At 52.6% G+C, this 24,529-nt stretch overlaps 13 protein-coding genes across 13 annotated transcripts; 7 read left to right on the top strand and 6 right to left on the bottom strand.

Annotated features, from left to right (window-relative positions):
* The first annotated feature begins 110 nt into the window (after positions 1-110).
* Positions 111-2,208, top strand: EI97DRAFT_437487 (uncharacterized protein). The gene is made up of 3 exons (XM_033799350.1): positions 111-733; positions 793-1,173; positions 1,221-2,208. Exons 1-3 carry the CDS (start codon positions 182-184, stop codon positions 1,923-1,925), a joined length of 1,638 nt encoding a protein of 545 aa, XP_033649339.1. The 5' UTR covers positions 111-181; the 3' UTR covers positions 1,926-2,208.
* Positions 2,209-2,697: 489 nt separating this feature from the next.
* On the bottom strand, positions 2,698-4,078 carry EI97DRAFT_462497 (uncharacterized protein; the record flags this gene model as incomplete). The annotated part of the gene is made up of 3 exons (XM_033801270.1): positions 2,698-3,317; positions 3,375-3,785; positions 3,835-4,078. The coding sequence occupies 3 exons, from the start codon at positions 4,076-4,078 to the stop codon at positions 2,698-2,700; spliced, it is 1,275 nt and encodes a 424-aa protein (XP_033649340.1).
* Positions 4,079-5,482: 1,404 nt separating this feature from the next.
* Positions 5,483-7,636, top strand: EI97DRAFT_497018 (uncharacterized protein). Its single transcript, XM_033802496.1, has 2 exons — positions 5,483-7,317; positions 7,374-7,636. Exons 1-2 carry the CDS (start codon positions 5,528-5,530, stop codon positions 7,471-7,473), a joined length of 1,890 nt encoding a protein of 629 aa, XP_033649341.1. The 5' UTR covers positions 5,483-5,527; the 3' UTR covers positions 7,474-7,636.
* Positions 7,637-7,652: 16 nt separating this feature from the next.
* On the bottom strand, positions 7,653-9,012 carry EI97DRAFT_470896 (uncharacterized protein). Its single transcript, XM_033801798.1, has 2 exons — positions 8,861-9,012; positions 7,653-8,798 (listed from the first exon to the last, which is right to left on the bottom strand). Exons 1-2 carry the CDS (start codon positions 8,895-8,897, stop codon positions 7,720-7,722), a joined length of 1,116 nt encoding a protein of 371 aa, XP_033649342.1. The 5' UTR covers positions 8,898-9,012; the 3' UTR covers positions 7,653-7,719.
* A 125-nt stretch (positions 9,013-9,137) lies between these two features.
* EI97DRAFT_437492 (uncharacterized protein) lies at positions 9,138-10,288 on the top strand. The gene has a single exon (XM_033799351.1). It carries the CDS (start codon positions 9,187-9,189, stop codon positions 10,207-10,209), a length of 1,023 nt encoding a protein of 340 aa, XP_033649343.1. The 5' UTR covers positions 9,138-9,186; the 3' UTR covers positions 10,210-10,288.
* Positions 10,289-10,355: 67 nt separating this feature from the next.
* On the bottom strand, positions 10,356-12,128 carry EI97DRAFT_243409 (uncharacterized protein). The gene is made up of 4 exons (XM_033794079.1): positions 11,605-12,128; positions 11,282-11,532; positions 10,928-11,227; positions 10,356-10,876 (listed from the first exon to the last, which is right to left on the bottom strand). Exons 1-4 carry the CDS (start codon positions 11,816-11,818, stop codon positions 10,502-10,504), a joined length of 1,140 nt encoding a protein of 379 aa, XP_033649344.1. The 5' UTR covers positions 11,819-12,128; the 3' UTR covers positions 10,356-10,501.
* Positions 12,129-12,594: 466 nt separating this feature from the next.
* On the bottom strand, positions 12,595-13,145 carry EI97DRAFT_243447 (uncharacterized protein). The gene has a single exon (XM_033794080.1). The coding sequence runs from the start codon at positions 12,995-12,997 to the stop codon at positions 12,821-12,823; it is 177 nt and encodes a 58-aa protein (XP_033649345.1). The 5' UTR covers positions 12,998-13,145; the 3' UTR covers positions 12,595-12,820.
* Positions 13,146-14,319: 1,174 nt separating this feature from the next.
* On the top strand, positions 14,320-15,406 carry EI97DRAFT_243351 (uncharacterized protein). The gene has a single exon (XM_033794078.1). It carries the CDS (start codon positions 14,379-14,381, stop codon positions 15,174-15,176), a length of 798 nt encoding a protein of 265 aa, XP_033649346.1. The 5' UTR covers positions 14,320-14,378; the 3' UTR covers positions 15,177-15,406.
* Positions 15,407-16,032: 626 nt separating this feature from the next.
* On the top strand, positions 16,033-17,903 carry EI97DRAFT_504700 (uncharacterized protein; the record flags this gene model as incomplete). The annotated part of the gene is made up of 5 exons (XM_033802842.1): positions 16,033-16,214; positions 16,299-16,512; positions 16,567-16,748; positions 16,979-17,013; positions 17,075-17,903. 5 exons carry the CDS (start codon positions 16,033-16,035, stop codon positions 17,482-17,484), a joined length of 1,023 nt encoding a protein of 340 aa, XP_033649347.1. The 3' UTR covers positions 17,485-17,903.
* On the bottom strand, positions 17,585-20,030 carry EI97DRAFT_497022 (uncharacterized protein). The gene is made up of 3 exons (XM_033802497.1): positions 18,976-20,030; positions 18,159-18,925; positions 17,585-18,103 (listed from the first exon to the last, which is right to left on the bottom strand). The coding sequence occupies exons 1-3, from the start codon at positions 19,737-19,739 to the stop codon at positions 17,979-17,981; spliced, it is 1,656 nt and encodes a 551-aa protein (XP_033649348.1). The 5' UTR covers positions 19,740-20,030; the 3' UTR covers positions 17,585-17,978.
* Positions 20,009-20,970, top strand: EI97DRAFT_427549 (uncharacterized protein). Its single transcript, XM_033797226.1, has 2 exons — positions 20,009-20,326; positions 20,381-20,970. Exons 1-2 carry the CDS (start codon positions 20,128-20,130, stop codon positions 20,935-20,937), a joined length of 756 nt encoding a protein of 251 aa, XP_033649349.1. The 5' UTR covers positions 20,009-20,127; the 3' UTR covers positions 20,938-20,970.
* Positions 20,971-21,092: 122 nt separating this feature from the next.
* On the bottom strand, positions 21,093-21,475 carry EI97DRAFT_387080 (dolichol phosphate mannosyltransferas-like protein subunit 3; the record flags this gene model as incomplete). The annotated part of the gene is made up of 3 exons (XM_033796102.1): positions 21,093-21,260; positions 21,311-21,379; positions 21,428-21,475. 3 exons carry the CDS (start codon positions 21,473-21,475, stop codon positions 21,093-21,095), a joined length of 285 nt encoding a protein of 94 aa, XP_033649350.1.
* Positions 21,476-21,671: 196 nt separating this feature from the next.
* EI97DRAFT_497024 (ARM repeat-containing protein) lies at positions 21,672-24,162 on the top strand. The gene is made up of 4 exons (XM_033802498.1): positions 21,672-22,104; positions 22,159-22,290; positions 22,347-22,460; positions 22,510-24,162. Exons 1-4 carry the CDS (start codon positions 21,921-21,923, stop codon positions 23,889-23,891), a joined length of 1,812 nt encoding a protein of 603 aa, XP_033649351.1. The 5' UTR covers positions 21,672-21,920; the 3' UTR covers positions 23,892-24,162.
* The last annotated feature ends 367 nt before the right edge of the window (positions 24,163-24,529 follow it).

The following is a 24,529-nucleotide window of genomic DNA, read 5'->3' on the forward strand; positions in this document are numbered from 1 at the left end:
TACTGTAGCCCATAATTACCTAAGTAGATTAGCGTGATCCTCTGGTTGCCCGCACGGGCCCCGCCATGAGCTCTAGTCGGACGTCCTTCAATCGCATTCCTCATCCTCCACCACCATTGAGACGCCGTTCCAGTCGTGCAGGCCCAAGTCCTTGCAGCGTCGCATACAAACCGAGAAAACAATGAGCGCCCCAGGCCCGCCTGCAAACCATGCGGAAGCGGTCAATCGCAACCCGCAACTGGCGCCCGCACCCGCGCCGGCGCAACCCAACCTCTCCACCACCTCGACACTCCCGCCCTCCACGCAGACCTCCCTCTCCCCAGCGCCTTCGAGCTGGTCCTCGCAATCGCCGATGATTTCTCATGGACCGACTTCCGCTTCGTTTCCCCAGTACTCTGCGACTACCGCTGAGATCCTGCATCGCATACGGTCGGGCGTGTCGGGGAGTGCGGTGGGGACACCAGCATTCGAGGCGAAGAAGGCGGAGATCATGCAGAATTATTTGACGAGCGATAAACTTCCGACGCCTACTCCAATTGCAAATCCCGCGCGGAGGGGAAGAGGTGGTAGAACGTCCACCCCAAGTCAGTCAAAGACGGAAACGGGAGCTTCACCTGCGCCTGGTGGGACCCCCGCGGCGACACGGGGATCGGGAAGGGGGCGCGGAAGGGGTCGTTCCCGGGGCGGTGGAAGAGGTGGGAAGCGCAAGCGGTCAGAGACGTCTGATAGCGATGTAGGTTGTTCCTCTTGTGGGTCTGGAAGCTGTTATGATTCAAGGCTGATATGTAGCAGGACGACTCTGATATTTCATCTTCATACACACCACTTCCAACGCGGACAAAATCTGGTCGCAGCGTGAATAAGCCCGTGTCCTTCGTACCCACGTTACCCGAACCATCACAAGGAGTGAAGCGGCGGAAATCCGCCAAAGCCATCCTCGCGGCCCAGTGCACAGTATGCCACCGGGGCAGTGACCCAAGCAACAACAGGATAGTATTCTGTGACTCTTGCAGTAACCCCTACCACCAATACTGTCACGATCCGCCAATTGACAACGAGGTGGTGGATGTGCTTGAGAAGGAGTGGCTATGCGGGCCCTGTGAGAGGTCAAAACAGAATGTCGTCGAAGGCACACAGGGCTTAACACCCGGTACCGGCCTATCCATAGACGAAGTACGTTTCCACCACTTCCGTCTCCGTCGCTCACTAACGCAAAAGAGAAACGAGCCTATCTCTCAACCCTCCCTCAAGACCGCCTCGTCTCTCTCCTCTTACACGCCACAGTCCGGCATCCCGAACTCCCCCTCTTCCCGCCCAACGTCGAGGATCTGATTCCAGAGACTCCGACCACCTCCGCAGTAAATCACTCTCCCTCCGTCCCCGCCCCCGCTCCTCCGTCCCAACCCCCTAAACCTCCCGCAAAGACGGCTCCACCTAACGGTTCTTCCTCAGCCACGCATGTCCAGCTGCGGATTCAGCAGCTAGGCCGCGAGCCGTCCGATTCGGATCCCGCGGAGGCGCAGTTGCTGGGCGAAATGACATTTTCCAATGGCCAACCTTCGTCGAACAAGAGGCAACCACCACAATCATCAACATCAGCTACCAACGGTGTTATCGCCAACACCATAAAGGAGTCTCAGCTTCAGCCTCAGCCTCCTCAGCAGCAACAACAACAGCCCTCAGAAAAAGCGCAAGACGCCGTCGATGGCGAGTACGAAGAAGACGACGATGGCTACGACACGGATCCGCCGGCGCATTACCCCAAGCCGGGCCAAGGGTTGGCGAGGAATCTGCCGCCTGAGAGCGAGGATTTGCGGTGGTTGGTCGACGACAATTTTGAGGTGTTTAGTCATAGTTGGGGTGGTGCGGGTGCAGGTGGAGATGGTAGTGGTGGAGGAGGTGCCGGGGGAGGAGGAGGGCATTGAGGGGGAGGGTTGCGGAGGTTGGGGGAGAGAGTTAGGATGCTCGTGTGAGGTGGTTAGTGGTAGGAGAAGGAATGACACGCGTGTGTGTTAGGCGTACAGGTGTGCATAAGATGGGATTCAGCGTTACCACGCTTTTGATGGGTGAGGATAACGAATTGTATTATGAGGTTGATAGGAACTCTAAGGCGGGAATTGGCCGTTTTGGTAGCGTGGGCGACCAAAATGTGAAGCCTTCAGCCATCTGCGTCTATGATAGTTGAACGATGGGTCGCTGACATGGAGACGGCATGCTTGATGCGTGAATGAGCGTCTGATTCGTTGGAATTCATGATGGAGAACCGAGGTGCCTGTTTTTGTGATGTTGATGTTTACTGGACGCCGCCAACAACTACGGAGTCAAACTAGCGAACACGGGGAGATGTTGGAAAGGAGAGGATAACCCAGGTTCCACTCATAGAAGGATAGGCAAAATCTATCTTCGACACCGACGATGAAATCATGAGGCTTGCAGATGAGCGCCATACCCAGTGGCATCCGTCCGTATATTCCTCTCTACGTTGACTTTATGCATCTATACAACAGCGATCATGCGTTTCTTTTCTAATTGTGTCGTTCAAAAAACCCCAGCACCCCAATCCACCAAACCGCCAAGCCCCGTCCCCGGGAAGATGAAAAGGGAGCCGGTATTCCAGACCAATGGGTTGGTATCAAGGATCATAGCGAAGTGCATCAAGCACCGCATCAGAGCCTCAAATGTCCCCATGTCATCTCTTTACAAAGACCGACGAACGCGCCTCTCCATTTGCGCAGGGTGAGCATTCCCATTGCCATTCCCATTGCCGTTCCCATTGGCCTTCCCGTTACCGTTAGCTTCGTTATTCGCGGCATTACCATTTCGATGCCCGTTCTGATTAGCAGCGTTGCCCTTCCCTTTGCCCCCTTGGGCATTACCGCCTTGGAGACCAGCGAGCAGGTCGGCGAGTTGGTTCCCTCCGGCATTGCCACCATTCGCGTTATTGCCGCCCTGAAGGAGGGCAAGAAGGTCTGCAAGCTGCTGGTTTTGATTTGCCTTTCCGTTCCCATTATTGCCATTGTTGCCCGCAGCCGCGCCCAGAAGGTCCTGAAGAAGCTGTCCGAGATTGTTGTTGGCGTTATTTCTACCATTCCCCTGTCCCTTTCCCTTTCCTTTTCCTTTTCCTTTTCCTTGGCCTCGGCCATTGCCTTTCCCTTTACCATTTCCGCCGCCGCCAACCTCTGTTTGGTTACCAGCTCCAGGAGCAGTCAGGTTGGCACCGGCGGCGGGAGGCTCGACGATGGTGACATTACCAGCGGGGGCGGTTTGGTTGGCGGCAGCTTGGCCTTGCTCAAGCTGGGCTTGCTTCTGTTTCTGTTCTATTCGGGGTGTTAGTTACAGACGGTGGCGTTAGAGGAGAGGTGGGAAAGGCTTACGGGCAGCATCCTCGGCGACCTTTTGTTGCTCCTCTAAGGCCTTCTGTTCTTCGAGGGCCTTCTGTTTGTCAAGGGCTTTCTGCTCTTCCAGCGCCTTTTGCTGGTCGGCAGCTTGTTGTTCGTCGACGGCCTTCTGCTGGCCATGAGCGGCTTGCTGCTGCTCAGGAGCGGCCTGCGCAGCCTTTTCCTGCGCAGCCTTTTCCAGAGCAGCCTTTTCCTGAGCAGCTTTCTGGTGAGCAGCAGCCTGCTCAGCAGCCTTCTGCTGCTCGGCGGCGTTCTGCTGCTCAGGCGCCTGCTGGTCGGCGGCAGCTTGTTGCTGATGAGCAGCCTGTTGCTGCAGCAATGCCAGAAGCTGCGGGTCGATTTCTTGTTGCCGGCCGGCCTGGGCCTGTTCCTCTGCTACTGCAGCATCTGGTCGTGGTCAGACAAACCGGCGAAGATCTGGTGGTGGCCAACATACTTTTCCCCTTTCCATTGCCCTTTCCTTGCTGTGCCTCTTCCTGCCCGGCGGCATTGCGTCCTTGACCTCCTACATTCGCATTTTCCGAGGGGTTGCGGGCCGTCAGGGCGGCAATATCGCTTCGTCGAGCATACGACCCAGCGTTGGCGGCGGCAACGCCCTCCGGCCTTACGAACGGAGCGGGAGCGGCGGTGACCAGGGCGGACACGGAAAGGATTGTGAGAAGGGAAGAAACGGTCTTCATGACGACGATATAATATGAAAGATCTGTAGGGATTGTGCGTCGAGACAGTGGATGAAAGGAGAGAAGAATAAAAACACAATCTCAACAGTAAAAGGTGAGCTCAGCTCAAGCAAGAAATGAACTCAAAAGATGAAGTGCCCTGCACCAGAGAATGGATCGAAGACAGAAACTGGGCGTGAAGAGAGAGTGTGAAGAGCGATACACCTACCGGATGGGCCAACTATATAGCGTCTTCATCGCTCCGAGTTGATCGGACGTTCCGGCCTCATCATGGAACAGAACGGAATGGGCTGACTGGGGAAAACGTTGAAGGGTACCTGTCTATCTGACGGTTCATGTTGGAGGTTAGCCCGTGGCGGTATAGCACAGACGGCGAAGATCCCACTGTGAAGCCGGCACAGCAAGCGGACATCCTGCTACTTTTGGGATACTGGCAGGGAAACGACCGGCACAATGATTGATTCTCCTGCCAAACGAACAAATCAAACGCATGAAGTTCAAAAAAAGCACGGGAATGACGAAAGGCGAGGTGCGAACGAGCCAGGACCGGTGGGGGCTCCAAACAGGAGTCCTAACATTTGGTGTTAGAAGAGATGTAGCAGACGAGGCCGGGATGAAGCGAGAGTGAAGCGGAGCGAAAAGAAGCTTAACAAAACGCATAAGTTTGGCTGTGACTGAGGGAGGCGGGCCAAGGGGGATGTGAAGCATGGGCGTGTTTCAGACAAAAGGGATGCGAAGTGGATTGCAGTTTTGAAGCCCAGGAATCATCGTAAATGTCCCCAATTCAAAGGCCTTTAATCTGCTTCCTGTGTTTTCAAAGGCTCACGGTGGTCTCTGTTTCTGGCGCTTCTTGTCCCAAGTAGGTTTGCCGGTTTGTCTGGGACTTGAAGCATCCGAACTCTGAAGATGATTGAAGTTGCCTGCATGGTAGCGTAGCGCTATATGACGGATAATAGCTCCGGCTCGAGTGGAAACATGGTTTGGAGAATCAAAAATAGATTCGAGAGACGCGGCAATTGTCATTGATAGAAGGGAGCATTTGGAATTGTCGACGAGAGTTTACGAAGTACAATCGGCTGCACGTTTTTCCGACGAGCTTCTTCTGAGGTTCCAACTAGGACCGGAGTCACGAGTGCAGCTTCCATCTGAGTCCAACAGCGCTGCACGGAGTAGCTGCAACGCCTACTGCTGTAACAATCTCTACTGTGTGTACGGAGTAGAGCATCTCGGCTTTGCCATTGCATATGTACTGTGGATACTGATGCGTCCTACCATGTGACATTAGCAACATCCTGATTGGCTGTAGTGCGTGGGGTAATCGGAGACGGATTTTCTCACAACCGATAGATCGGACCCGCTTAGCCTCGGTCACTTGGCCCTCATCGTCATTGACCATTTTTGCCCATTGCTTTCCACCATGTCGCTTTGTTGCCATCCTCCCAGCCCACAATGGCCTCCAAGATACTGCCTGCTACGGTAGCCCGCCGGGCTTTCCCCCTGTGCCCGACCGTTCGCATTATTCCGCAAACCTTCGCCTGGACGCCGCCAATAGCCCGCTGCCAGTCGCAGTCACACAGACCCGCCGTACGAATTGCAGGGCAACGGAGAGCCATTTCCTCCACTACGAGGAGACGGTTCGCAGCCGTTGACGATGCCCTGGATCCCCGGCTACTAGAGCGCGAAAGCGACGAGGTAGATGTTTGCATCATCGGCGGAGGACCTGCTGGGTTGGGTGCCGCCATTCGTCTGAAGCAATTGGCCAACGAGGCGGGCAATGAGGACTTCAGGGTCCTCGTCTTGGAGAAGGCGGGAGAGCTGGGGGATCATATTGTCTCTGGCAATGTAACCGAGCCCACAGCCTTGAACGAGCTTCTCCCGGATTGGAACTCGGAAGAGAACCCCAACCGCTTCGAGCATGCGACACCTGCAAAGGTCGACCGGATGCGCTTCTTGACGAAGAACAAGGCCATCCCCTTACCAAAGCCTCCTCAGATGGCGAATCATGGCAACTACATTCTAAGTCTCAACCAGCTGGTCAAATGGCTGGGCGAACGCGCAGAAGAGATTGGTGTAGAAATCTATCCTGGATTCGCGGCTTCGGAAATCCTCTACAACCACGAGGGTGTTGTCAAAGGCGTAGCGACCAACGACCTGGGCATTGGCAGGGATGGCAAGCCCAAGGACTCTTTTGAGCGTGGCATGGAGTTCCACGCAAAAGTGACTCTTCTGGCCGAAGGTTGCCATGGCAGTCTTGCAAAGCAGGTGATTAAGAAGTATGACCTGAGACGGGACAGCCAACCGCAAACATACGGGCTGGGTATCAAAGAGGTCTGGGAAATCCAACCCGAAAAGTTTGAGTCCGGCCTTGTTGTCCACTCCATGGGTTATCCCCTGCCTTCGGACACTTATGGAGGCGGCTGGATGTACCACTTTGGTGACAACTTGGTCAGTATCGGTCTGGTCGTCGGTTTGGACTACCCGAACCCCTGGCTCTCCCCCTATGCCGAGTTCCAGAAGATGAAGCAGCATCCGATGTACCGCCAATACCTCGAAGGAGGCAAATGTATCTCGTATGGTGCCCGTACCCTCATCGAAGGAGGGTTCCAGTCGATACCCAAATGCGCTTTCCCCGGTGGTGCCCTTATCGGAGATACCGCAGGATTCGTCAACCTGCCAAAGGTCAAGGGTACCCATACGGCGATGAAGTCTGGCATGCTTGCGGCAGAGGCGACATGGGACGCGCTGCAGGGTAACCCTGATGGTGGAACCGTGTTTCTCTACGACTACGAAGATAAGCTCCGCCAGTCCTATATCTGGTCGGAGCTCAAGGAGGTCCGGAATATGCGGCCTTCGTTCCACAACCCACTCGGGCTCTACGGGGGCATCTTGTACTCTGGTCTTGAAGCCTACGTTTTCCGCGGCAAAGCTCCATGGACTTTGAAGCACCGCAAGCCGGATCACGCCGCCACCAAGCTCGCGGATGAATGCAAGAAGATAGAGTACCCCAAACCCGACGGCAAGATTAGCTTTGATATCCTTACCAGCGTCAGCCGAAGCGGAACAAACCACGAAGAGGACCAGCCTGTGCATTTGCAGGTCAAGGACTGGGACAAGCACGCCCAGATGGAGTGGCCTAAATACAAGGGAGTCGAGAATCGTTTCTGCCCGGCTGGTGTCTATGAGTATGTCGAGGACGAGAGCAAGGAGCTTGGCGTGAGATTCCAAATCAACGCCCAGAAGTATGTATACTCTTATCCTGCTGATTCGCACTTGGACCTTGCTAACGTGTACATAGCTGCGTCCACTGCAAGACATGCGATATCAAAGACCCCAGTCAGGACATCAACTGGGCTACTCCCCAGGGTGGCGAGGGCCCCAAGTACGTACTAACTTGAGATTTCGGTATCAAGCTCTTATATCGCTGCACATGGTTTATTGTTTGGAGTCAGCTGGCGTCTTGCATGTTTGCATATGTATATTAGCCCAGCGTTTGGATGCAAGCTAGAGCGGAAGACTGTATAGGAGCATGTCGTTATACCCAAATTAAGACAGTTCAGTCGACAATAGTTGTACTCTGATTTTTGTGATACAATTCTTCATGTTTCCAGTCTACTTGATTCGTTTCTATTACATTCTAACTTCTAGTGCAGCAATTTCAACACCTTGAGCAGATCTCCAGTGACTCCCATGGCTGTCACCTCGCCACCGGCTCCAGCACCTTGAATGATGAGGGGGTTGTCACCGTACCTCTTCGTGTAGAACGCAATGATGTTGTCGCTACCCTTCAGCGCCGCAATGGGGTGGCTCTTGTCAAACTTCTCCAGGCCCACCTTGACCTCTCCTTTCGGCACGTCCACACTGCCAACGAACCTCACCACCTTACCCTCCTTCTCCGCCTCCCTCTTCAGCTCATCCATCTTGTCGTCGAACTCGGGTAACCGAGCCAGGAACTCATCTCCCGAGGCACACGCTTCGAGCTCCTTGGGAATAAGAGACTGGACGGGAAACGACGTCGGCGACTCAACCTTCAACCCCGCCAACCGCGCCAGAATGGTAAGTTTCCTCGCGACATCGAGGCCATTCAAATCATCTCTGGGATCCGGCTCCGTGTACCCTTTCTCCTTCGCCGTCTTGACTTCTGCCGAGAACTTGCCCCCGCCTCCATTCACCGGCTGAAACGAATTGAACAAGAAACTCATCGTGCCGCTGAAGACGCCCTCAATCTTGCGGATCTCATCGCCCGTCTCGACGAGCTCCTTCAGCGTCGAGATGACGGGGAGGCCCGCACCGACGGACGATTCGTGGTAGACGTATCCACCCGTGCCATTGCCGTTGGCCGCTGCATCGAAGATGTCGGTCCACAGTTGGTAACTCCCCGAGAACGCCTTCTTATTCGGCGTCACGATTGAGATTCCCTTCTTCAGAAACAGGGGATACGAGTCCGCGACATCCTGATTCGAAGTGTTGTCCACGAGGACGACTTTTCCGGGAGCCTTGACGAGGTACTCTGCCAACTGGGGAAGAGGGAGGGGCGGGGTATTGGAGGCTTGGAGCGCTTCTTCCCAGTGGGTGATGGACTTGTAGTCGGCGTGGTGGACGGACTTTTTGGAGCTCGACAGGAGGATCAGGGAGAGGTAGGTTGGGGAGGATTGGGAGCGGGAGAGGTTGGATGCGAGTTGGGAGAGTTGGGAGAGGAAGCATTTTCCGACGCCGCCGGCACCTGAGATTCATGATTGTCAGCGCTTTACTTATCTTAGTGAAGGAGGATAGGTTCAAGCGTACCGATAACTGCTACGAAGACTTGCCTGGGGAGAGGCATGGTGTTGAGTTTTGAACTTTTTGGCTGATTTTTGGGATCTGAATGGCAGAGCAACTCCAATTGACCTGGAATGAGACTCTCACGCCAGAAGAATACTCTTCTATTTACTCGCGTCACAGCTGCGAAACCGGCACCGAAGCAATTCACCCCGCACGTGCCCCGCCATGCGCCAAGACGCTCTAAGTTCCGACCGCCGACATTCCGATAGATGGAACTACTAAACGTTGCTCCATCGCGCAACTTCGACTTCAAACATCACCAACAAACAAATACAAACTCAAATTATACCATGTCCTCCAAAGACGCGCACCTCTACGGCCAGCGCCCGGCCTCGCGCACCAAAACAAAAGAAATCTCCAGCTCCAGCACCCTCGCCTTCTCGTCGACCCTCTCCAACCTCATCAAATCCGCCTCCGCAGACATCAACAACAAACCGACAGGTGGTCGCGCCCGACCGAAAAAGGACGACATCTTCCAAACGCACAACAAGGGCGTGAGCAAGCGCGCGGAGAAGGATCTCGAAGAGTCGGCCTTTACGCAGAAACATCGCAAGCGGACTGTCGAGGAGAGGGAGGATGACGAGGCGAATTGGAAGCGTGCGAAGCGGCGCATGGAGGAGAAGGCGAGGCTTTATAATGCGCTGAAGCGGGGTGATATCGAGGATCTGGATGATAGGTATGGCGTGGATTTCGATCGCAAGTGGGCGGAGGCGCGGGAGAGTGGCAAGCCGCTCGAGGAGGAAGAGTCGGATTCCGAGTCTGCGGTGTCCGTCTCGGAGGAGGAGTTGATTGAGTACACGGATGAGTTTGGCAGGACGCGGAAGGGGACGAGAGCGGAGGTCGCGAGAGAGGAGAGGAGGAGAAGGACGCAGGCCGTGGCGGCTGAACCGGATCGATTCACCGCGCGGCCTAGCATGCCCGACGAGATCATATACGGTGATAGGGTGCAGGCGGAGGCGTTCAATCCCGATGCGACCATTGCGGAGCAGATGGCTGCCCTAGCGGCGAAGCGGGATAAGGAACCCACGCCGCCGCCAGATGAGCATTTCGACGCAAATCGGGAGAAGAGGCAGAGAGGTACTGGGTTTTTCCAGTTTTCGAAAGATGAAGAGGAGAGGAGGGAGCAGATGGCAAATTTGGAGAAAGAGAGGCTGGAGACTGAGAAGGCGCGGGAGGCGAGGAAGAAGCAGATGGAGGAGAGGGCGAAGCTGGTTGAGGAGAGGAGGAGGAAGATCAAAGAGAAGAGAGCCATGGGGCAGGCAGATCGGTTCTTGGATGCACTTGGGTCGGAATTGCTCAAGGAACAGGAGTGATTGTGTACGGAAGGAGAGCGAGATGAGCATTTGATACCCCAGATATATTCTTAGCGTTTAGAGAACTTACAGAAACGAGTTCCATACCAAACTTCAGCGTGACCTTGGCCGGCGCATTGATCCAAATTTAGTTGTTGCTTGGACGGACCAGCTAATGTCAACACAACACCTGGTGTTCGACTTGTCTTCGCCATGTTTATTAAAAGCGCGGAAGGTAAGATGGCTCTTAGAAAGATTGAAACACGAAACCTATAGAAGTTCGCTTACCCTACTCTTCTTAACCGACTCTATTCTACGCATTGTACTCTCCAGTAGCAGAGTTTGCAGCAGCATACTTCTCCGGTTTCCCAGTATGCTCATCCCTAACATTGGCAAATCTCAGATGCTGCCACCCAAGCCACACCGCAAACACCACAATCATAAGAGGGATCGTCGTGGCAGGTAAAATCCACCACTGTCTCGAGACACTAAGCCCGTCGACGCCGAAATCAAAGAACGTGGTGCTGAGGATTGCGCAGATGAAGGTCCCCGGTAGAAACGCCATAGTCACGGCTGCAATGGTGATCATGGACGAGGAATCGCGTTGGGTTTGCTCGGCTACTTTTGCGGTGGACTGGGCGATTTCGGTGCTGGTGTGGGATTCGCGCTGGCTGGCGAGGTTGAAGAGCTAGTCATGGTTAGCTCTATGTAGAAGGTGGAGTACGGAAGAGAAGTCTACCAGATTTATTTGGACGGCGGTTCGCTCGCGATATACCGTAATCCATCGCGACAGGCTCTCAGCTTGAGACTGCAGAACTTCAAAAGATTCGCCCGTGGTCGAGAATTTGTCCACCATCCAGTCAACTGACGGGTCGCTAAGCTTGGAGAGGTATATATCGAGCGATTCTTTCAGAAATCTGATTTGCGAATTGTAGGCCCAGATGTCCTGCTCCAGAGTGTACCAGTCTTTCGACAGATCATGCAATTGTCTGGTAGCGAGGTTGAAGTCGATATTTGTATCGCCGGCATATTTCCTTTCCTGTAAAAAAGGTCAGTCTTCGAATTGAGGTGCTGCATTGGGCTAGGACCGTACAAGATACAAGAGTGATTCTCGTCGTTCGCCAACAACCAACTGCCAGCCCTTGAAGCAGTCATTTGCTGCAACCGCGTCTATGAAGAACTCACGATACGCGTAGCTCGGATGCTGACGTAGGTATGCTTCCAATTTCTCGCGAGCTCGCGAGGGGTAGTTAATGCAGAAATATGTCACCTCGCCGCGCGTGCGAATGAATTGGGTGAAGCTCACTCCTACATCCCAACCGCATAGATAGCGATAGCACATCCCTGCCATTCTGTCAGAACTTCTCGGGCAAATCACGCGTAAGAGGGCAGGTCAGGGCAATCAGAGAAACTTACCAAAAGAAGCTAATTGACCTTTGTCACCACGATGCAGAAATCTTTGATTCCCCATTTTTGCCCAGAACTCTTCGGACGAGTAGATGTTCGACATGAGCAAACTCGAGAGTCCTGCCTTCTGAAGAATTGATAAAGTTGTTGATCGTATGGCGAAGTTGGCCAGAGCCCATGGGCCGGGAGCATTGGTGGAATCGATAAAACTGAGGGTTTTCATAAGTGACAACACACAAGCAGTTAGCAAATATGCCACTGCACATACAAGACTTTAAAACTTCTTTCCGTTTGGGAGAACGATGACCCTTCTGTTGTACTCTGAAACACGTCAACCGTTAGCGTATGTGGTATCGGGTTTTCTCAAGGTCCTTCTCACATATACGATTCTCTCCAATTCACTGTCATCGACGCCATATTTCCAATATGTACTGCAGTCAGCGGACAGCCGAGTGCTTGCGTCCCGTGGCAACATACTCAAGTCTAGATTAGTGCCGAAAATGACATCGACGCTCGCCCTATTCCCAAAACCATGCGATTCACGTTCCTGGCCATGACTGTGCGCCACCCCCCACTCTAACAGTGGCTGGTCTTCCAATTCAGGATGATCTGAGCGTTGCAGTTTAGAACCAAGTTCAGAATATTTGGCAGGCAGGGAATCTTTCGGCCATTGGTCCAAGATGATCTTCCAAGCGCCGCGAGTCGTGGGTTCTGGACGTGCCCTCAACCCAACTCGAGCATAGAACTTTTCGGCGCCTGGGAACTTTGACATTGGGACGATTCCAGGTCTCTTATATCTCGGTGAAATTGTTAGAGTGGATTGTACGAGCTGAGCCTAAGCCTTCAGGCCGGAGTACGGTGAGATATTAATGTGTTGAAGTACGCTATACCAGAAACGATTTCGCTTACACTGCTTTGGAAATCTGGACAAGGCTACTGTTGAACGAATAAGACGACAGGATCATGTATAATGGATACGTCTTCGCTTATTCTTTAACGGGGCAATCAATTATCTTCCCCTCCGTTACTTGGACGCACCGGCTTGTGCAAACCGCTTGTATGCCGCCTCGATCTCGTCGCTGTAGAACAGTTGGATACCGACGTACTCTTCTGCGTGTCTTTATGACAGCTGGAAGGATGATGGCATACCTGGGGTCAGCAGGGCCGGAATACGCGACAACGTCGTTTTCCTTTGGATGACCAAGTTGTTCATCCAACCACCAAGCTACTTTGTTGAGGAATCGGCGTACTGACGCCAGGTAATGGTACGATAGCCATGGCTTTCCCAATCCTCGGACGGGTATCGCATAAAGGCGTGATCACCCAGCCACTGTGTTTTTTCGTCAATGAGGTTGAGTACGAGTTTCGGGGCCTGGCTTTTGATGAGTGGGAAAGTTGCCATCTCTGCAATAGGTGAGTAGGCGTCGGTGGGAGGATTTGGAAGCCACTGATACCGTAGCAAATTACGACCCTAGGTTCCTGAAGTCTTCCGTTAGTTTTCGCTATTGAAATTGGGCGTTTAGATTATCATTAATCTCGAAGGATCTTTCCCTACAATGAGCTGACTCGATCTCTTTCGAGGGAAAGCAAACTCGCTTGTTACAGGTTGCTGCTTTCTGATGGGCTATTCTTCGATGGGATGAAAAGATGTGACAAGATCTGGCGCAACTCATCGATGGCAGTCTTTGTTTTATCTTGATGGGATACCATGCCTCCTGTGCCGCCTGTGCTTACGATTTTACTCTCTTATGTTGGTTTCCGAGCTCCCACCGCCCTGTTTCGGTTGGAACAGGCAGCACATGGACATGGACAGTCCTACTGCTAGCGAGGGCTTTATACTTGTCATTTGCGTACGCAGCTATCCTGGGTCATCCGTCAGCAGACTCTTGACTGTTACTTGCAATTATTAAATACCTATTCCAACTTCAGACGCTGTCATGTCCTTCCTTCACGAGAAGGGGCGTTGAGTGCGAACAATATCCCGAGGATACGGCCCTGCACGAATCACGGTCAAGCCAGATGGATAAGTCTGCTGAGTGGGCCGCTATCGTTCCGCTGTAACCTACTCCACTACCGTTTGTCCATTCGGTAGGCTAGTAGTCAGTGCTTGCAAGCTAGTAGTATTTTTCTGGACTCTGCAATGGGTTTCTTTGCAAGTATACTTCCGAGGTGCGAGAGTCGCTGATTGTTCTAGGCGTCGACTCGTGAATGTGAATTCAATTAGTGCATATTCCCTTCACCTTCTGGATCCGAACAAACGGAGAGACAGGGTAAGCTTGGGTAAGAAAAGGACTGTTATAACCCTCGACTATGGTGGGCTATAACTTCGGCGTTCAAATCTCATAGTTTCTGTTCCTTACTGGATCTTCCCCCACAAGAAGCATGTTCAACGCTCTGTAGAAGAAGCTGTTCTCCACATCTCGCGGAATCTGAGTGCTGAAACCGAGATCCAGCGGAATGTTGATGGTCCGCGACATCAACTGTCATCAACGTCAGGAAAGGGAAGGCCGTTCGAGCGTTGGAGTGGAAGAGGAATGGACAAATGCCATCAGGCCGTGCATTATACACAGTTCTAGTTCTGGTATAGATGTACATAACGCATGGCAAAGCATTCTGCACTTCTATGGCAGACTTCGGTCAGTCGATAAACAGAGTGCCCAGGTGTGTTGTCAGAAGTCGGCGTCTGCCAAGCGACGGGGACCTCAAGCTGGAAGTACAGCGTCATCTATGACCCCTCCCAGACCAATTTACAACTACACTCTCCCGCGAACGATGCGGTAACCATGGCGCAAGAGATGAAGGTTAATCCTCAGCGCGCGAAAGATCTCGCAGAAAATCTTGCCAGCATCATATCGCGCATCAATGCTGCCAATAAGACCGGAAAGCCTGTGCGCCTCATAGCAGTCTCAAAGCTCAAGCCAGCCACCGACATTCTTTCCCTCCACCAACCCTCCGGAACATCCTCACAGCCGCTACAAACGCACTTCGGCGAGAACTACGTCCAAGAGCTCCTCGAAAAGTCCAGACTCCTCCCTCGCTCGATACGATGGCACTTTATTGGGGGCCTCCAATCGAACAAGTGCAAGCAGTTGGCGGAACAGATACCAAACCTATGGTGTGTGAGCAGTGTGGATAGTGAGAAAAAGGCGGACCAGCTCGAAAAGGGCAGGAAAACACTCATAGAGGCAGACCCAGGTGTTGAGAAGCTGAGGATCATGGTCCAAGTCAACACAAGTGGAGAGGAGAACAAATCTGGCGTGGAGCCCTCCGAAACGTTGGCACTGTGCCGTCACATCCTCGACAAATGTCCGCACCTGCAGCTTACTGGACTTATGACGATTGGTGCCATAGCGAGATCCAAGGCCACAACACCGGAGAATGAAAACGAGGATTTCATCACGCTGAGGGAGACGAGAAATAAAGTAGCCAGGGAGTTGGGGTGGAAAGAGGAGCAATTGGAACTGAGCATGGGTATGAGCGCGGACTTCGAAGGCGCAATTGCCATGGGAAGCGATGAGGTCAGAGTTGGAAGCGATATCTTTGGCGAAAGACCGGCAAAGAAGGATGCTGTCATCGTGTAAGAAGCGTACCAGCTCCCTCTGCTATCTAAGCGTTGTAGCTTTTCGAAGCTCCGTGCCATACGGATACGATGCCTGCAAAACCCAAGCTGTAGCATGCATATAGCGTAGCGCTAAAGTAAGGTTCTCCGTTCCCTCATGTCACTGGGTAGTATCCGGCTTACCATTGTCTGGTAGACCGTGGGCAATTATAGCCTCACATCTTGGTATTGAATTCGCAACCGCTCACCAGGAGACGGTGCAGCAATCCCTGATCCCAAACCCACGAGAGCTTCACAAAACATCCGCGGCGTGCGGAATGGCACAATATTGTCTGACTGTCAATGTATCATGTTGCACAGAAACCAACCATCTGCAGCTGCCATCAGGGGAATATCTTGTCAATCGTGTCTCTCATCTCGAAAACCAAACACAACGCCGCCGCTTTCGTTTACTCTGAACTCTCTCACTCGCACTCTCGGTCATGGTACTCCTCTGGGCTTTGTGCGCTCTGCCTAAGGCTGCGGTGAGGCGTATTGAATCGTTAAAACAGCCGAAAGTAAGTGGCCCTTTTCGTAACCTCACACCCTGTGTGGTGCAGCACATATCTGACGATCTGAAGACAACAGAACTTCAGGTATCAGCTTCAGGCCTAGACCATCAGTCTGCCTGCCACACAGTACGAACTTTACACTCTGGGAGTCCTTCTCTTCCATCAATCTACCACCCAACGGAATCAGGTGGCAATCTCACCATTCAAGCACCACGAGGCAAGCCACATTTCGGATCGGTTCCTATTCCGAGCGTCCTTTAAAAAAGGACTTCCAAGGCTTCAAACTCACGCAACCTTGGAACAGCCCCCGGGTCTGGACATGGAGCAATGGGCATGTCACGTGCAGGCTCCTGGGTTGTTCCTTCCCAACGTGGACCTCGGGACCGGCAGCCTTCAGGCGTCAACTCCACTTCCGTCCTCACGGTTCTTTCTCTCCTTTCTCTTTCTTCGCAAGTGCTCGGCTTCATCCACTTGCAACGCCCAGCCCTCGAGCTCTCGCCATTCGAGTCGTGTGCGCAACAGTACTGACTGATTCCGAGCTGAGGTAAAACCTGCCAGACACTGCGACTTTTCTAAGCTAACGTGGATTGCAGTGACTTTAAGAGTTCCCGCTTCACTTTTCGCGACAGGAAATCATCCACTGCCGGCATGAAGCGCCGTCGTACTGCCTCCGAACAATCTTCTGGCATTGCGAAAGTTCGAAAACCAGAGCAGTCATCGCCGTTCCTCGGCGCCTCCCCCATCTTCTCTGGGGGCAGTTCCACCTCAGACATATCTACGTCAGAGCCAAGGATCAGTGCAGAGAAGGTAGGCTGTATTTAACACTACTAGCACATCGGGAAAACCATTGACAAGAGCCAGGCAAGCAATTTGGTTGACTTGACGGTGGAAAATGCTACTCCATCGAATTCTTTCAACTACTCAGTTGTAATCTCCAAAGACGCCGATGCTGGGGCGAAGGGTGCGCCAAATGACCCGCCTTGTTGTGCTCCCGTTACTGCTCCTATCGAGCCTGGGCTAAGCACACGCAACAACCTTGGCCTGTAGGTTCTTTAGCTCTTTTAGGATTCCTGGGGCTAACAGTCGGCAGGCTGAAGGGTCCTGTAGTTAAGGTGGTGGTTGGTGCCTCTAGATGTTCAGATTCCGTGCCTTGCGACCACGTTATTTATCTGCCAAAAGCCTTGGTGTCGTGTCATTCCGCTTTTACGAAAGCGGCATGTACCAGTCATTTCAAGGAAGCCTTGGAGAACACAGTGCGCCTACCTTAGGACAGACCCGACATCTTCGACAAGTTTATCGCATGGATGTGTAAGTACTCCTTAACGCCCAGCTATCCTTCGCTTCGCAAAACTGATCACACTCATGCGAGACTATGGTTCATACTCAGATCCTTGGTGGTCGAGAGGGTCCGTGTTGTCAACGAGGGATAACATTGACGCCTGGATCATGGGAGACAAGTTACTCGCCGTGCCTTTCAAGAACTACGCCATGGGGAAGCTATATGGGACGTGGACCGCCGATAGTCCGATACGTCTTGATACTGCAACGTTGCAGGTTGTTCTGGATGGAACGATGCCCGGGTCGAAGTTACGTCTCTTTTTTCTCGATGCCTTCACGACCTTGTATTCGAATCCAGACCGGCTAGATGGCGATACCGAAGACTGGGATGAGATTCTCTTGAACCATGATGATGCTAGGAAACTCCTTCTAGAATCCTACAGCGCAAGGCGAACGGTGAAAACCTTCATCAAAGCCAAGGATATCTATATGGAAAAATGAGGTGGACACAAGAACAACAACGCTATACCTGGACTGTCACTATCCACACTACGGATCTCTGAGAGATGGGTGTACCCGTATGCCATAAAGCATGAATCGTGGATGCGAGCCATGCATTGAGGAACTATACCATATACAGCATATCTATATGTCTGGACCCCAGCTTCAGCACTGCGAGTCGTTTCTTTCCCAGATAGCTATAACTCAAATACATTTCAGCCGAGTGGGTACATCAGATCTCAATAGTCATTCGCAAATTCCCCCCAAATATCTAGCGGCAAGGTGGCAGAAACTTGGACAGCCGACGACAAAGCCAAGATAGGCACCAAGTATGAGCCCATTTCCGTATAAATTCTCACAGACGCCCCAAAGCCAAAGAGGTATCACCGTCCCCTAAATAATATGGTATCACGTCATCCAAGCAAACAAAACCCATGGTCATGGGATGCATGTATAAACTCCCTTGAAACGCATCAGGACATAAATTCCCTCCCCTACTCTTTCGCAAAGAGCAGCGCAACCATGATCTTCGTCGCTGCAAACACGCCATGCGCTTCGACTAGAGATTGAAACGTCTGGGGTATTGTATTCAAGCTTCTGCTCGTGTCCGCTTCGGCCCCTGAATCCGATCAGTACGAAGATTCATTTCCTTGCGTGCAAGAAACGCAACTTACACACTCGCGGATACGCAGGTTCGACCTGAACAATCGACTCCGCCTCACCCGTCCAATCAAATTGAATACGCCATGATATCTTCAAGAGCACATGCTTATCCTCCAAAACCAGGACATCCCGACCTAAGTGACGTAGCAAATCCTTACGTGTCATGTTCTTCGATGCATCCCCATCCATTGCTTGATTGGAATTCTCGTTACCAACGTTTCTTCGCCCTGGTATTAGATGAGCGAAGGCCGTCTCACATTTGCGCCAATACTCGGCGCGTTTCTTGGTGAGATCCCAGTATGAGTCCATTGCCCAACAGGCACAGCTGAGGTTTTTCTGTTTTGCCTTTTCTCGCATGAAGGTTCCCAGCTCCTTTTCTGCCCAGGCGGACAGTCGAGGAACGTCAAGATTGACAATTCGATGAGACATCGTATCGATTGTGGCTTCGACGGAGCCGGTGAGTAGCTTTTGCGGGCCGATGATGTCGATCGAAAGCCTCTGGTACGAGTTCCTCGACTCGTTGTCCAAGCCTTCTAGATCTGGTAGACTCATCCGAGGAGTGAATTGCAAGGAGGTGAACATTTGCAGGTACGGAAGCGGATCGTCCAGGTCGATGGGGTGATGTGATGGAACAATGTCCTCCGCATCATCTCGGTTCTGAGGCTGGTGGATGGCTTGTGCTGCATATGGGAGAAATGAGCACAGAAGATTGGATATTGTCGGCTCGGTTTTGTCCCTTTCTAGCGCTTCCGAATTCGTCATTTTGTTGATGAAGGAGCTATTGTATATCAGCATTGGGCCATGGAGGAGACAGTTCAGTGTACTTACATCAAATCATCCCGATCCCCCGGGTCAAGTTCTTGACTAGGAGATCGGCTGTGGAGCCACTTCACCTTGTCCACGCATTGCTCGACATCGTTTTGCAAATCTGCCAGCTCCCTCAAAAGCTTCTCCTTCTCCCGCTTCTTACTCTCCAGCTCAGGATCAGGAGGTTCCTTCTTCTTGGCTGCACCAGTTTCGGTCCCTTCTCCTCGAGCATCTGCACCGTTCACGGGCTGAATCCTTGTTTCCGAGCTCACTCCTGGTCTTGCCTTCAATGAGGAGTGGACACCGGTCGCTTTGCGCGGAGGCCTTTTGCTTGGCGAAGAGAAGAGCATTCCTCGTCGAGGAGTGTCCTGCTCCAAGGCCTGAGGAGACGTCTGTGGCAGTTCCGGCTCTTCCTCCTCTTGGCTCACCGATGTGGACTCCCGTGTATTCCTCCGTGCTACTTCTGAGACAGTTGCGCGGCGCTCCTCTTCCAACGAGCTCCCTCGCCCTGCGGCAGCAATCGTAGGGTCTGCTTCATTCTGCGTGTTCCCAGTTCCAGCAGTTTGCTCCGCGCTTCCGCCAAATATAAAGGCGCGTGCCTGCTTTCCGCGCTGGATCAGAGCTTCCCTGCCGGTCTGCAAGAGGTTCGGATTGAATCGCGCAAGGCTGGCCTTTGTGGGAGATGCAAAAGACGGTCGGCGTAGAGGTTTCTTCAGAGGGCTCGAAGCTGCTTCACTTGCGTTGGGCGAGGCGGTCTTGCGTCTCTTTCGTGGTGGTTCATTCATGTCGGGCGTGAATGTTCACTGTTATGTGGAATAGTGGGTATGCTATGCGGCGGAGTGGAGAATCGCTCGGCATCGACGGAGGCTCTAGCTATACATTTCGACTGGAATGGCGCGTGGAATCAATGTTAGCAATAACGGCGCGTCTCGACGCGTTGGGGTGGGATGTTGAATGTCGCCCGCGTGGTTTCGTAGATTTAGGCAAGTTTTGCCGAGAGACCCTTGCGCGCAAACCGGTGCCGAGGAATGACTTCATCGCATCTATCGCCTGGCGCTGTTCTGTCTTCGGAAACTTCTTGGGGTGTTGGTATACCGCTCAAGTAATGTGTGGCTTCTTATAGCGATAGGAAGACGATATTACCTCATCACATCGGTTTCTTTGGTTCCTTCGATGAAACCAATCTCGTCGTCTCCGTCGCTGGTTACATGGGGACTCTCCTCCTCCAACCAGCAAGTATGGCGCAAAACCTGTAGGAGGACTGCACCAAAAACGATTGGTCTGCAGAATAGCAACCGGATACAGCGTCGCTTCAGGAGCCACATAGCTAAGGAGGGCGATCAGGCCAGACCGCTTGAGGGTTTCTACGCAGGTATCACATCATTGTATAGGCATTCAGTGCCCAATACGCTAACTTTCAATGCAGAACTTCTCTCGCATCCTCTGAGCAAACTGCAAGCCGCCAGCCGGACCCGTCCTGTCCCTCCGCCATCAGACTCTTCGCCGAGGACCGAAAAAGAGGAAACATTGGAGGAACCACGAATTGTCTTTGGATCGCGTTTAGCGGGCCCTGGGGAGCGCAGAGCGCAGATTGATGCTGCGTCCAAAGTTATCGCAGGAGTCCTAGTCCCGCCAAAGCCGACCGAACCAGACAACTGTTGCATGTCCGGATGTGTGAACTGTGTCTGGGACCTATACCGCGATGAGATGGAGGAATGGGCAGCGAAGGCCGCGGAAGCACGAGCAGCACTGCAGGCCCAAAGACAGGCTGGGAAGGGAACTGGGATGATGGCAGCAAGGCCGGGGACTCCTTCGCATGTGGCGACCAGCATGGACGATGATGGAGGAGGCAGCGAGACCAATTGGGTATTGGAAGCATCGCCTGAGCACTTGTTTGACGATATACCCGTCGGAATAAGGGAGTTTATGAAGACAGAGAAGAAGCTGAAGCTGAAACATAGAGCAGAACAAGCTGTGAATTGAATGAAAAGAGCGACACCTGAGCAGATCCTGCCGAACCGTGTCGATGAGAAATGCCTTAGCCGCAGCTTCGCTGATCAAATGAGCCTTTGTGACAGCTCAACCTTCAATATGTGAGCGCTCTTTTGCCGGGCATGCTGAACACCGTGTTGTACATCTCAGTCTTCTCCGACGTCGACCCCTTTGGCGCGCAGCTCTGCCCTCGCCTCCTTTATCTGGCCAAGTAATTCCTTATGAGCGTCCGGAACATCGTTGAACGTGAACACGCCCCATCCGAGCTTGAACAGGAGGTAGGAACCGAAGGAGACGAGCGCCCAGAACGGGATCTTGAAAAAGTGTTAAATGCTATCTAGCTTAGAAAGTTCTGGTGACATACCACTGGGACAATCTCAGTTTGGACTTTCTCAGGGAGTGGTATTATCTCTGTGAAGATGGCCAGGTAGAGCTAAGCATCTGTTAAACGTGTACAGACAATAGGGACGACAAACCATACCGAGGAGAGGAGCAGGGCAATCGAGATGGTCTGTTGGGCCCGAGTCATCTTGAATGTGAATGTATACCGCTGCTTTCGTGCTGGGAACCTTGTTGGAGTAAAGCAATGCGCAATGTATTGTGGAGTCCCACTAGCTATCCCGACTGGGCAACATTTGTGCCAAGCAAGCCACTCAGGCACGTGACTGAGCTTTTCCAGTTGGCAGGAGTAGCCGGTGCTAAGCGAGACACTCCAGGATTCAGAGGGAGACGTCAACAATTCTCTGGTCGATACAGTTTGATCATTTCGAAGACTCGGTCCCGCAATTTGTTTTGAGGCATAATGTTTGTGACTGCGGAACTCCGATAGCCGTGGCCCGAAGAGGGTACTTCATTTCGTCCAATTAGGCGCAGGCGGCGACCGGTCCATCAAGCCCATGGCATCAGGTCGATACTAGTAAGAGAGATACTAAGCAGAGCTCATCTCTTTAGTCTTGAATCGCCCTCTTTTCACCATGGCAAGCGGTGAAGCAGATTGTGGAGCTGAGTGGCCCGAAAGCATCCTCATGAAACTTCCCAGTGAAGCGGGAGATGGGCTTAGAACGATCCCTGAACGGCTAAAGAAGCTCCGGGAAGATGGGAGAGTTGATGAAGTTGAGATGATAGTTCAAGCTCTTGGAACTGCTGCTGGTCGAGACGGTCGGTGCTTTTCAATCGTCATTCGTGTATCCTGCCCCAACTGACACGGAATAGGGGAGTGGAGAGAACAGTTCCGAGACGCAGGCATTCTGCAGCATGTCATACAAGAACTGCGACCATCAGCGATCCCAGTTGGACTAGCTCGGCAGTATTTGAGAGTCATTGGCAACTGCGTTGTCGACAATGGTACGGATCTAAAGCTGAGCCAATTGCCTTTCGCGACCTCTAACATGATTTCACAGAGGAAAACCGCGGCATTATATTGGAGATTCTAGAGACAATCACTGCATGTCTTGATTGGGAACCACTCGCTCTCACAGCACTTGTGGTGATATTAAATCTTTGCAACGATTACGGTCAGTTGTTGAGGCTCTGGTGCCATCCCTTCTGCTGAACTGATAGAAGACCCTGCTCAGGTTCGAGCAGCTGACCTAAGACTCGACCAAACGATTTCAGAGCGCCTTACGCAGCGAAAGATACCGGAGGACGGCTGGGAGTATGCCACCGAGCTGCTGACGTGCATCACCGAAAAACTCACTCCCGCCCAACTACACGATTCCACTTCAATCAACGTGTTTAAAACCATTCTGGATTTTGCTGTGGAACACAAGGACAGGGATATATTCGAGAGTTTAGTTCCCGTGCTGGCTCATTACCTCCAGGATCCGGCAGTTCAGCAGCAAGCAGCGGCTCCGGAAATCCTCGAGAAAATCATCGATGTTACCATTGCCTACGAAGGACAATTAACACAGGTGGAGGATGCATTTCTGGCGCTAGCATCGAACCCAAACGATTCTCCCAACGACATGGATGACAACGTGATAGTCATGGTCGAGCTGGTCAACTCCCTCTCCGCGATCGCCGGTACAGACGAATTCGTCAAAACCTCCAGCCTCTCCAGTCCTCATGTCCGTAAGGTTAGCGAGAGGCTTGTTGAAGGTCGTACAGGACCGTTTACTATATGTGCTTGCGTGTTACTCGGTAACATCACCACGTCAGATGGTATTGCCATGCGCATGGTACAGGAGCTGGGCATACATGCACCTCTACTTGCTATTCTTTCTCAGCAGGAGGAGCCAGCGTTGCTTTATGCCGCAGCGGGTTTTATGAGGCACCTGTCATACCCTGAGAGCAACAGAGCGGTCTTGGCAAAAGCTGGACTCGTCGATACCTGCTGTCATCTCCTCAGCAACAACGACCCTTCTGTAAGAGGAGAAGGGGCCGCAGTCCTGGCCAAACTCGTCTCCAGCGACCTCGCAATCGTTGAGCAAGTGATCACAACGAAACTTGACTACATCGTCACTCAGGCACTGGCCCCTTCAGCGCCAGCCCCAAGCACGGCGATGAAAAATGCAATGATAGAGCTAGGTCGAGCCATCGTCAATATGCTGAGATATCTCTCGCGCCCAGATACAGGAGACTCCTCGAGAGTTCTGCTCCGCCACGCTCTCGAGACTCCTCTAGTGGCGCGTCCAGTAGCTCGACTGATCCGACAACGCTTCTTTGCGGAACCCAGATCCGAAGGCCTACTTGGGCTGGGTCTGATGGCGCAAGTACCCGAGGGAGCCGTCTGCGTCGTCCAAGAGTTGAAGGAGGATGGAGGGGTGTTGGAGGCGATAAAGGAGGTGGCGACAGAGGCGTCGGAGAAGAGTGGAGGAGCAGAGAGCAGCACGGTACAGGGACGCAATCTGCAAAATACGCTTGTGTTGTTGCATGCTCTTGTGCAAAATGCGGTGAGTAGGCCGAGAGTGTTTAGGGGGTTCTCATCCGGGCTAAGCAATGTGTAGGGGGAGGCTATGGGCACTGATCTGAGGACAAAGGTTGATGCCTTGCAAGCGGAATTAAGCGGCCTTGTGAGATAGCTGCGACATCTGGATACTTGGTGGTGATGCAGGAAGAATAATAGATGTGTTACGGGACCCCCTTTGGCGATTAGTCATCCTTAGCGGTGCTTGTCCACTCGTCTGCGCACTTCCAAGATTATAGCACAGTGAAAGCTTCACTATGACCCGTGTACAGCTAGTTTACTACTTGCATTGTCGTTTAGAATAAAGGACGTCATAGCCAAATGCCGGTCGCTCCCCCCAATCAAACGACATATGTTTAGCAGGATATATTTCCTCGTCGCCCTGGTTGATAGAAAGATATCTATTCAGCTCCCCTGCTGGAGTGTCGCCCGTTCATTTTCTCTTCCGTGCGCATTACATGCGTGGAGTTGTTGACAAGATGTCGTCAATGGACGTTGTTCCAGTCTTCTTGGTCTCTAATCTCATACCCTTCTCTAATTGAGAAGTATCCAGCTGAACTCTTTCCGAGGCTGGCCTGAAGTTGCTATGTACAAGAATGCAGAATGGCTTGCTTTTATCGACGATACGTAGGCTATAAGACGCCTCCTTAAAAGTAAGCTCCTAGTGGCATGACATGG

The sequence above is a fragment of the Westerdykella ornata genome (assembly GCF_010094085.1).
Source record: "Westerdykella ornata strain CBS 379.55 unplaced genomic scaffold EI97scaffold_49, whole genome shotgun sequence".
Classification (NCBI taxonomy): Eukaryota; Fungi; Ascomycota; class Dothideomycetes; order Pleosporales; family Sporormiaceae; genus Westerdykella; species Westerdykella ornata.

Coding starts and splice junctions, on each gene's coding strand:
- EI97DRAFT_437487 (XM_033799350.1), top strand. CDS start 182: ATGAGCGCCCCAGGCCCGCCTGCAAACCATGCGGAAGCGGTCAATCGC. Junction 734..792: donor CAGAGACGTCTGATAGCGAT/GTAGGTTGTTCC, acceptor GATATGTAGCAG/GACGACTCTGATATTTCATC. Junction 1,174..1,220: donor CCGGCCTATCCATAGACGAA/GTACGTTTCCAC, acceptor AACGCAAAAGAG/AAACGAGCCTATCTCTCAAC.
- EI97DRAFT_497018 (XM_033802496.1), top strand. CDS start 5,528: ATGGCCTCCAAGATACTGCCTGCTACGGTAGCCCGCCGGGCTTTCCCC. Junction 7,318..7,373: donor TTCCAAATCAACGCCCAGAA/GTATGTATACTC, acceptor ACGTGTACATAG/CTGCGTCCACTGCAAGACAT.
- EI97DRAFT_470896 (XM_033801798.1), bottom strand. CDS start 8,897: ATGCCTCTCCCCAGGCAAGTCTTCGTAGCAGTTATCG. Junction 8,799..8,860: donor AGTCTTCGTAGCAGTTATCG/GTACGCTTGAAC, acceptor CATGAATCTCAG/GTGCCGGCGGCGTCGGAAAA.
- EI97DRAFT_437492 (XM_033799351.1), top strand. CDS start 9,187: ATGTCCTCCAAAGACGCGCACCTCTACGGCCAGCGCCCGGCCTCGCGC.
- EI97DRAFT_243409 (XM_033794079.1), bottom strand. CDS start 11,818: ATGAAAACCCTCAGTTTTATCGATTCCACCAATGCTCCCGGCCCATGG. Junction 11,533..11,604: donor AGGTCAATTAGCTTCTTTTG/GTAAGTTTCTCT, acceptor ACAGAATGGCAG/GGATGTGCTATCGCTATCTA. Junction 11,228..11,281: donor GAGAATCACTCTTGTATCTT/GTACGGTCCTAG, acceptor CCTTTTTTACAG/GAAAGGAAATATGCCGGCGA.
- EI97DRAFT_243447 (XM_033794080.1), bottom strand. CDS start 12,997: ATGGCAACTTTCCCACTCATCAAAAGCCAGGCCCCGAAACTCGTACTC.
- EI97DRAFT_243351 (XM_033794078.1), top strand. CDS start 14,379: ATGGCGCAAGAGATGAAGGTTAATCCTCAGCGCGCGAAAGATCTCGCA.
- EI97DRAFT_497022 (XM_033802497.1), bottom strand. CDS start 19,739: ATGAATGAACCACCACGAAAGAGACGCAAGACCGCCTCGCCCAACGCA. Junction 18,926..18,975: donor GGGGATCGGGATGATTTGAT/GTAAGTACACTG, acceptor GATATACAATAG/CTCCTTCATCAACAAAATGA. Junction 18,104..18,158: donor ACCTGCGTATCCGCGAGTGT/GTAAGTTGCGTT, acceptor GATCGGATTCAG/GGGCCGAAGCGGACACGAGC.
- EI97DRAFT_427549 (XM_033797226.1), top strand. CDS start 20,128: ATGAAACCAATCTCGTCGTCTCCGTCGCTGGTTACATGGGGACTCTCC. Junction 20,327..20,380: donor GCTTGAGGGTTTCTACGCAG/GTATCACATCAT, acceptor CTTTCAATGCAG/AACTTCTCTCGCATCCTCTG.
- EI97DRAFT_497024 (XM_033802498.1), top strand. CDS start 21,921: ATGGCAAGCGGTGAAGCAGATTGTGGAGCTGAGTGGCCCGAAAGCATC. Junction 22,291..22,346: donor CAACTGCGTTGTCGACAATG/GTACGGATCTAA, acceptor ATGATTTCACAG/AGGAAAACCGCGGCATTATA. Junction 22,461..22,509: donor AAATCTTTGCAACGATTACG/GTCAGTTGTTGA, acceptor AACTGATAGAAG/ACCCTGCTCAGGTTCGAGCA.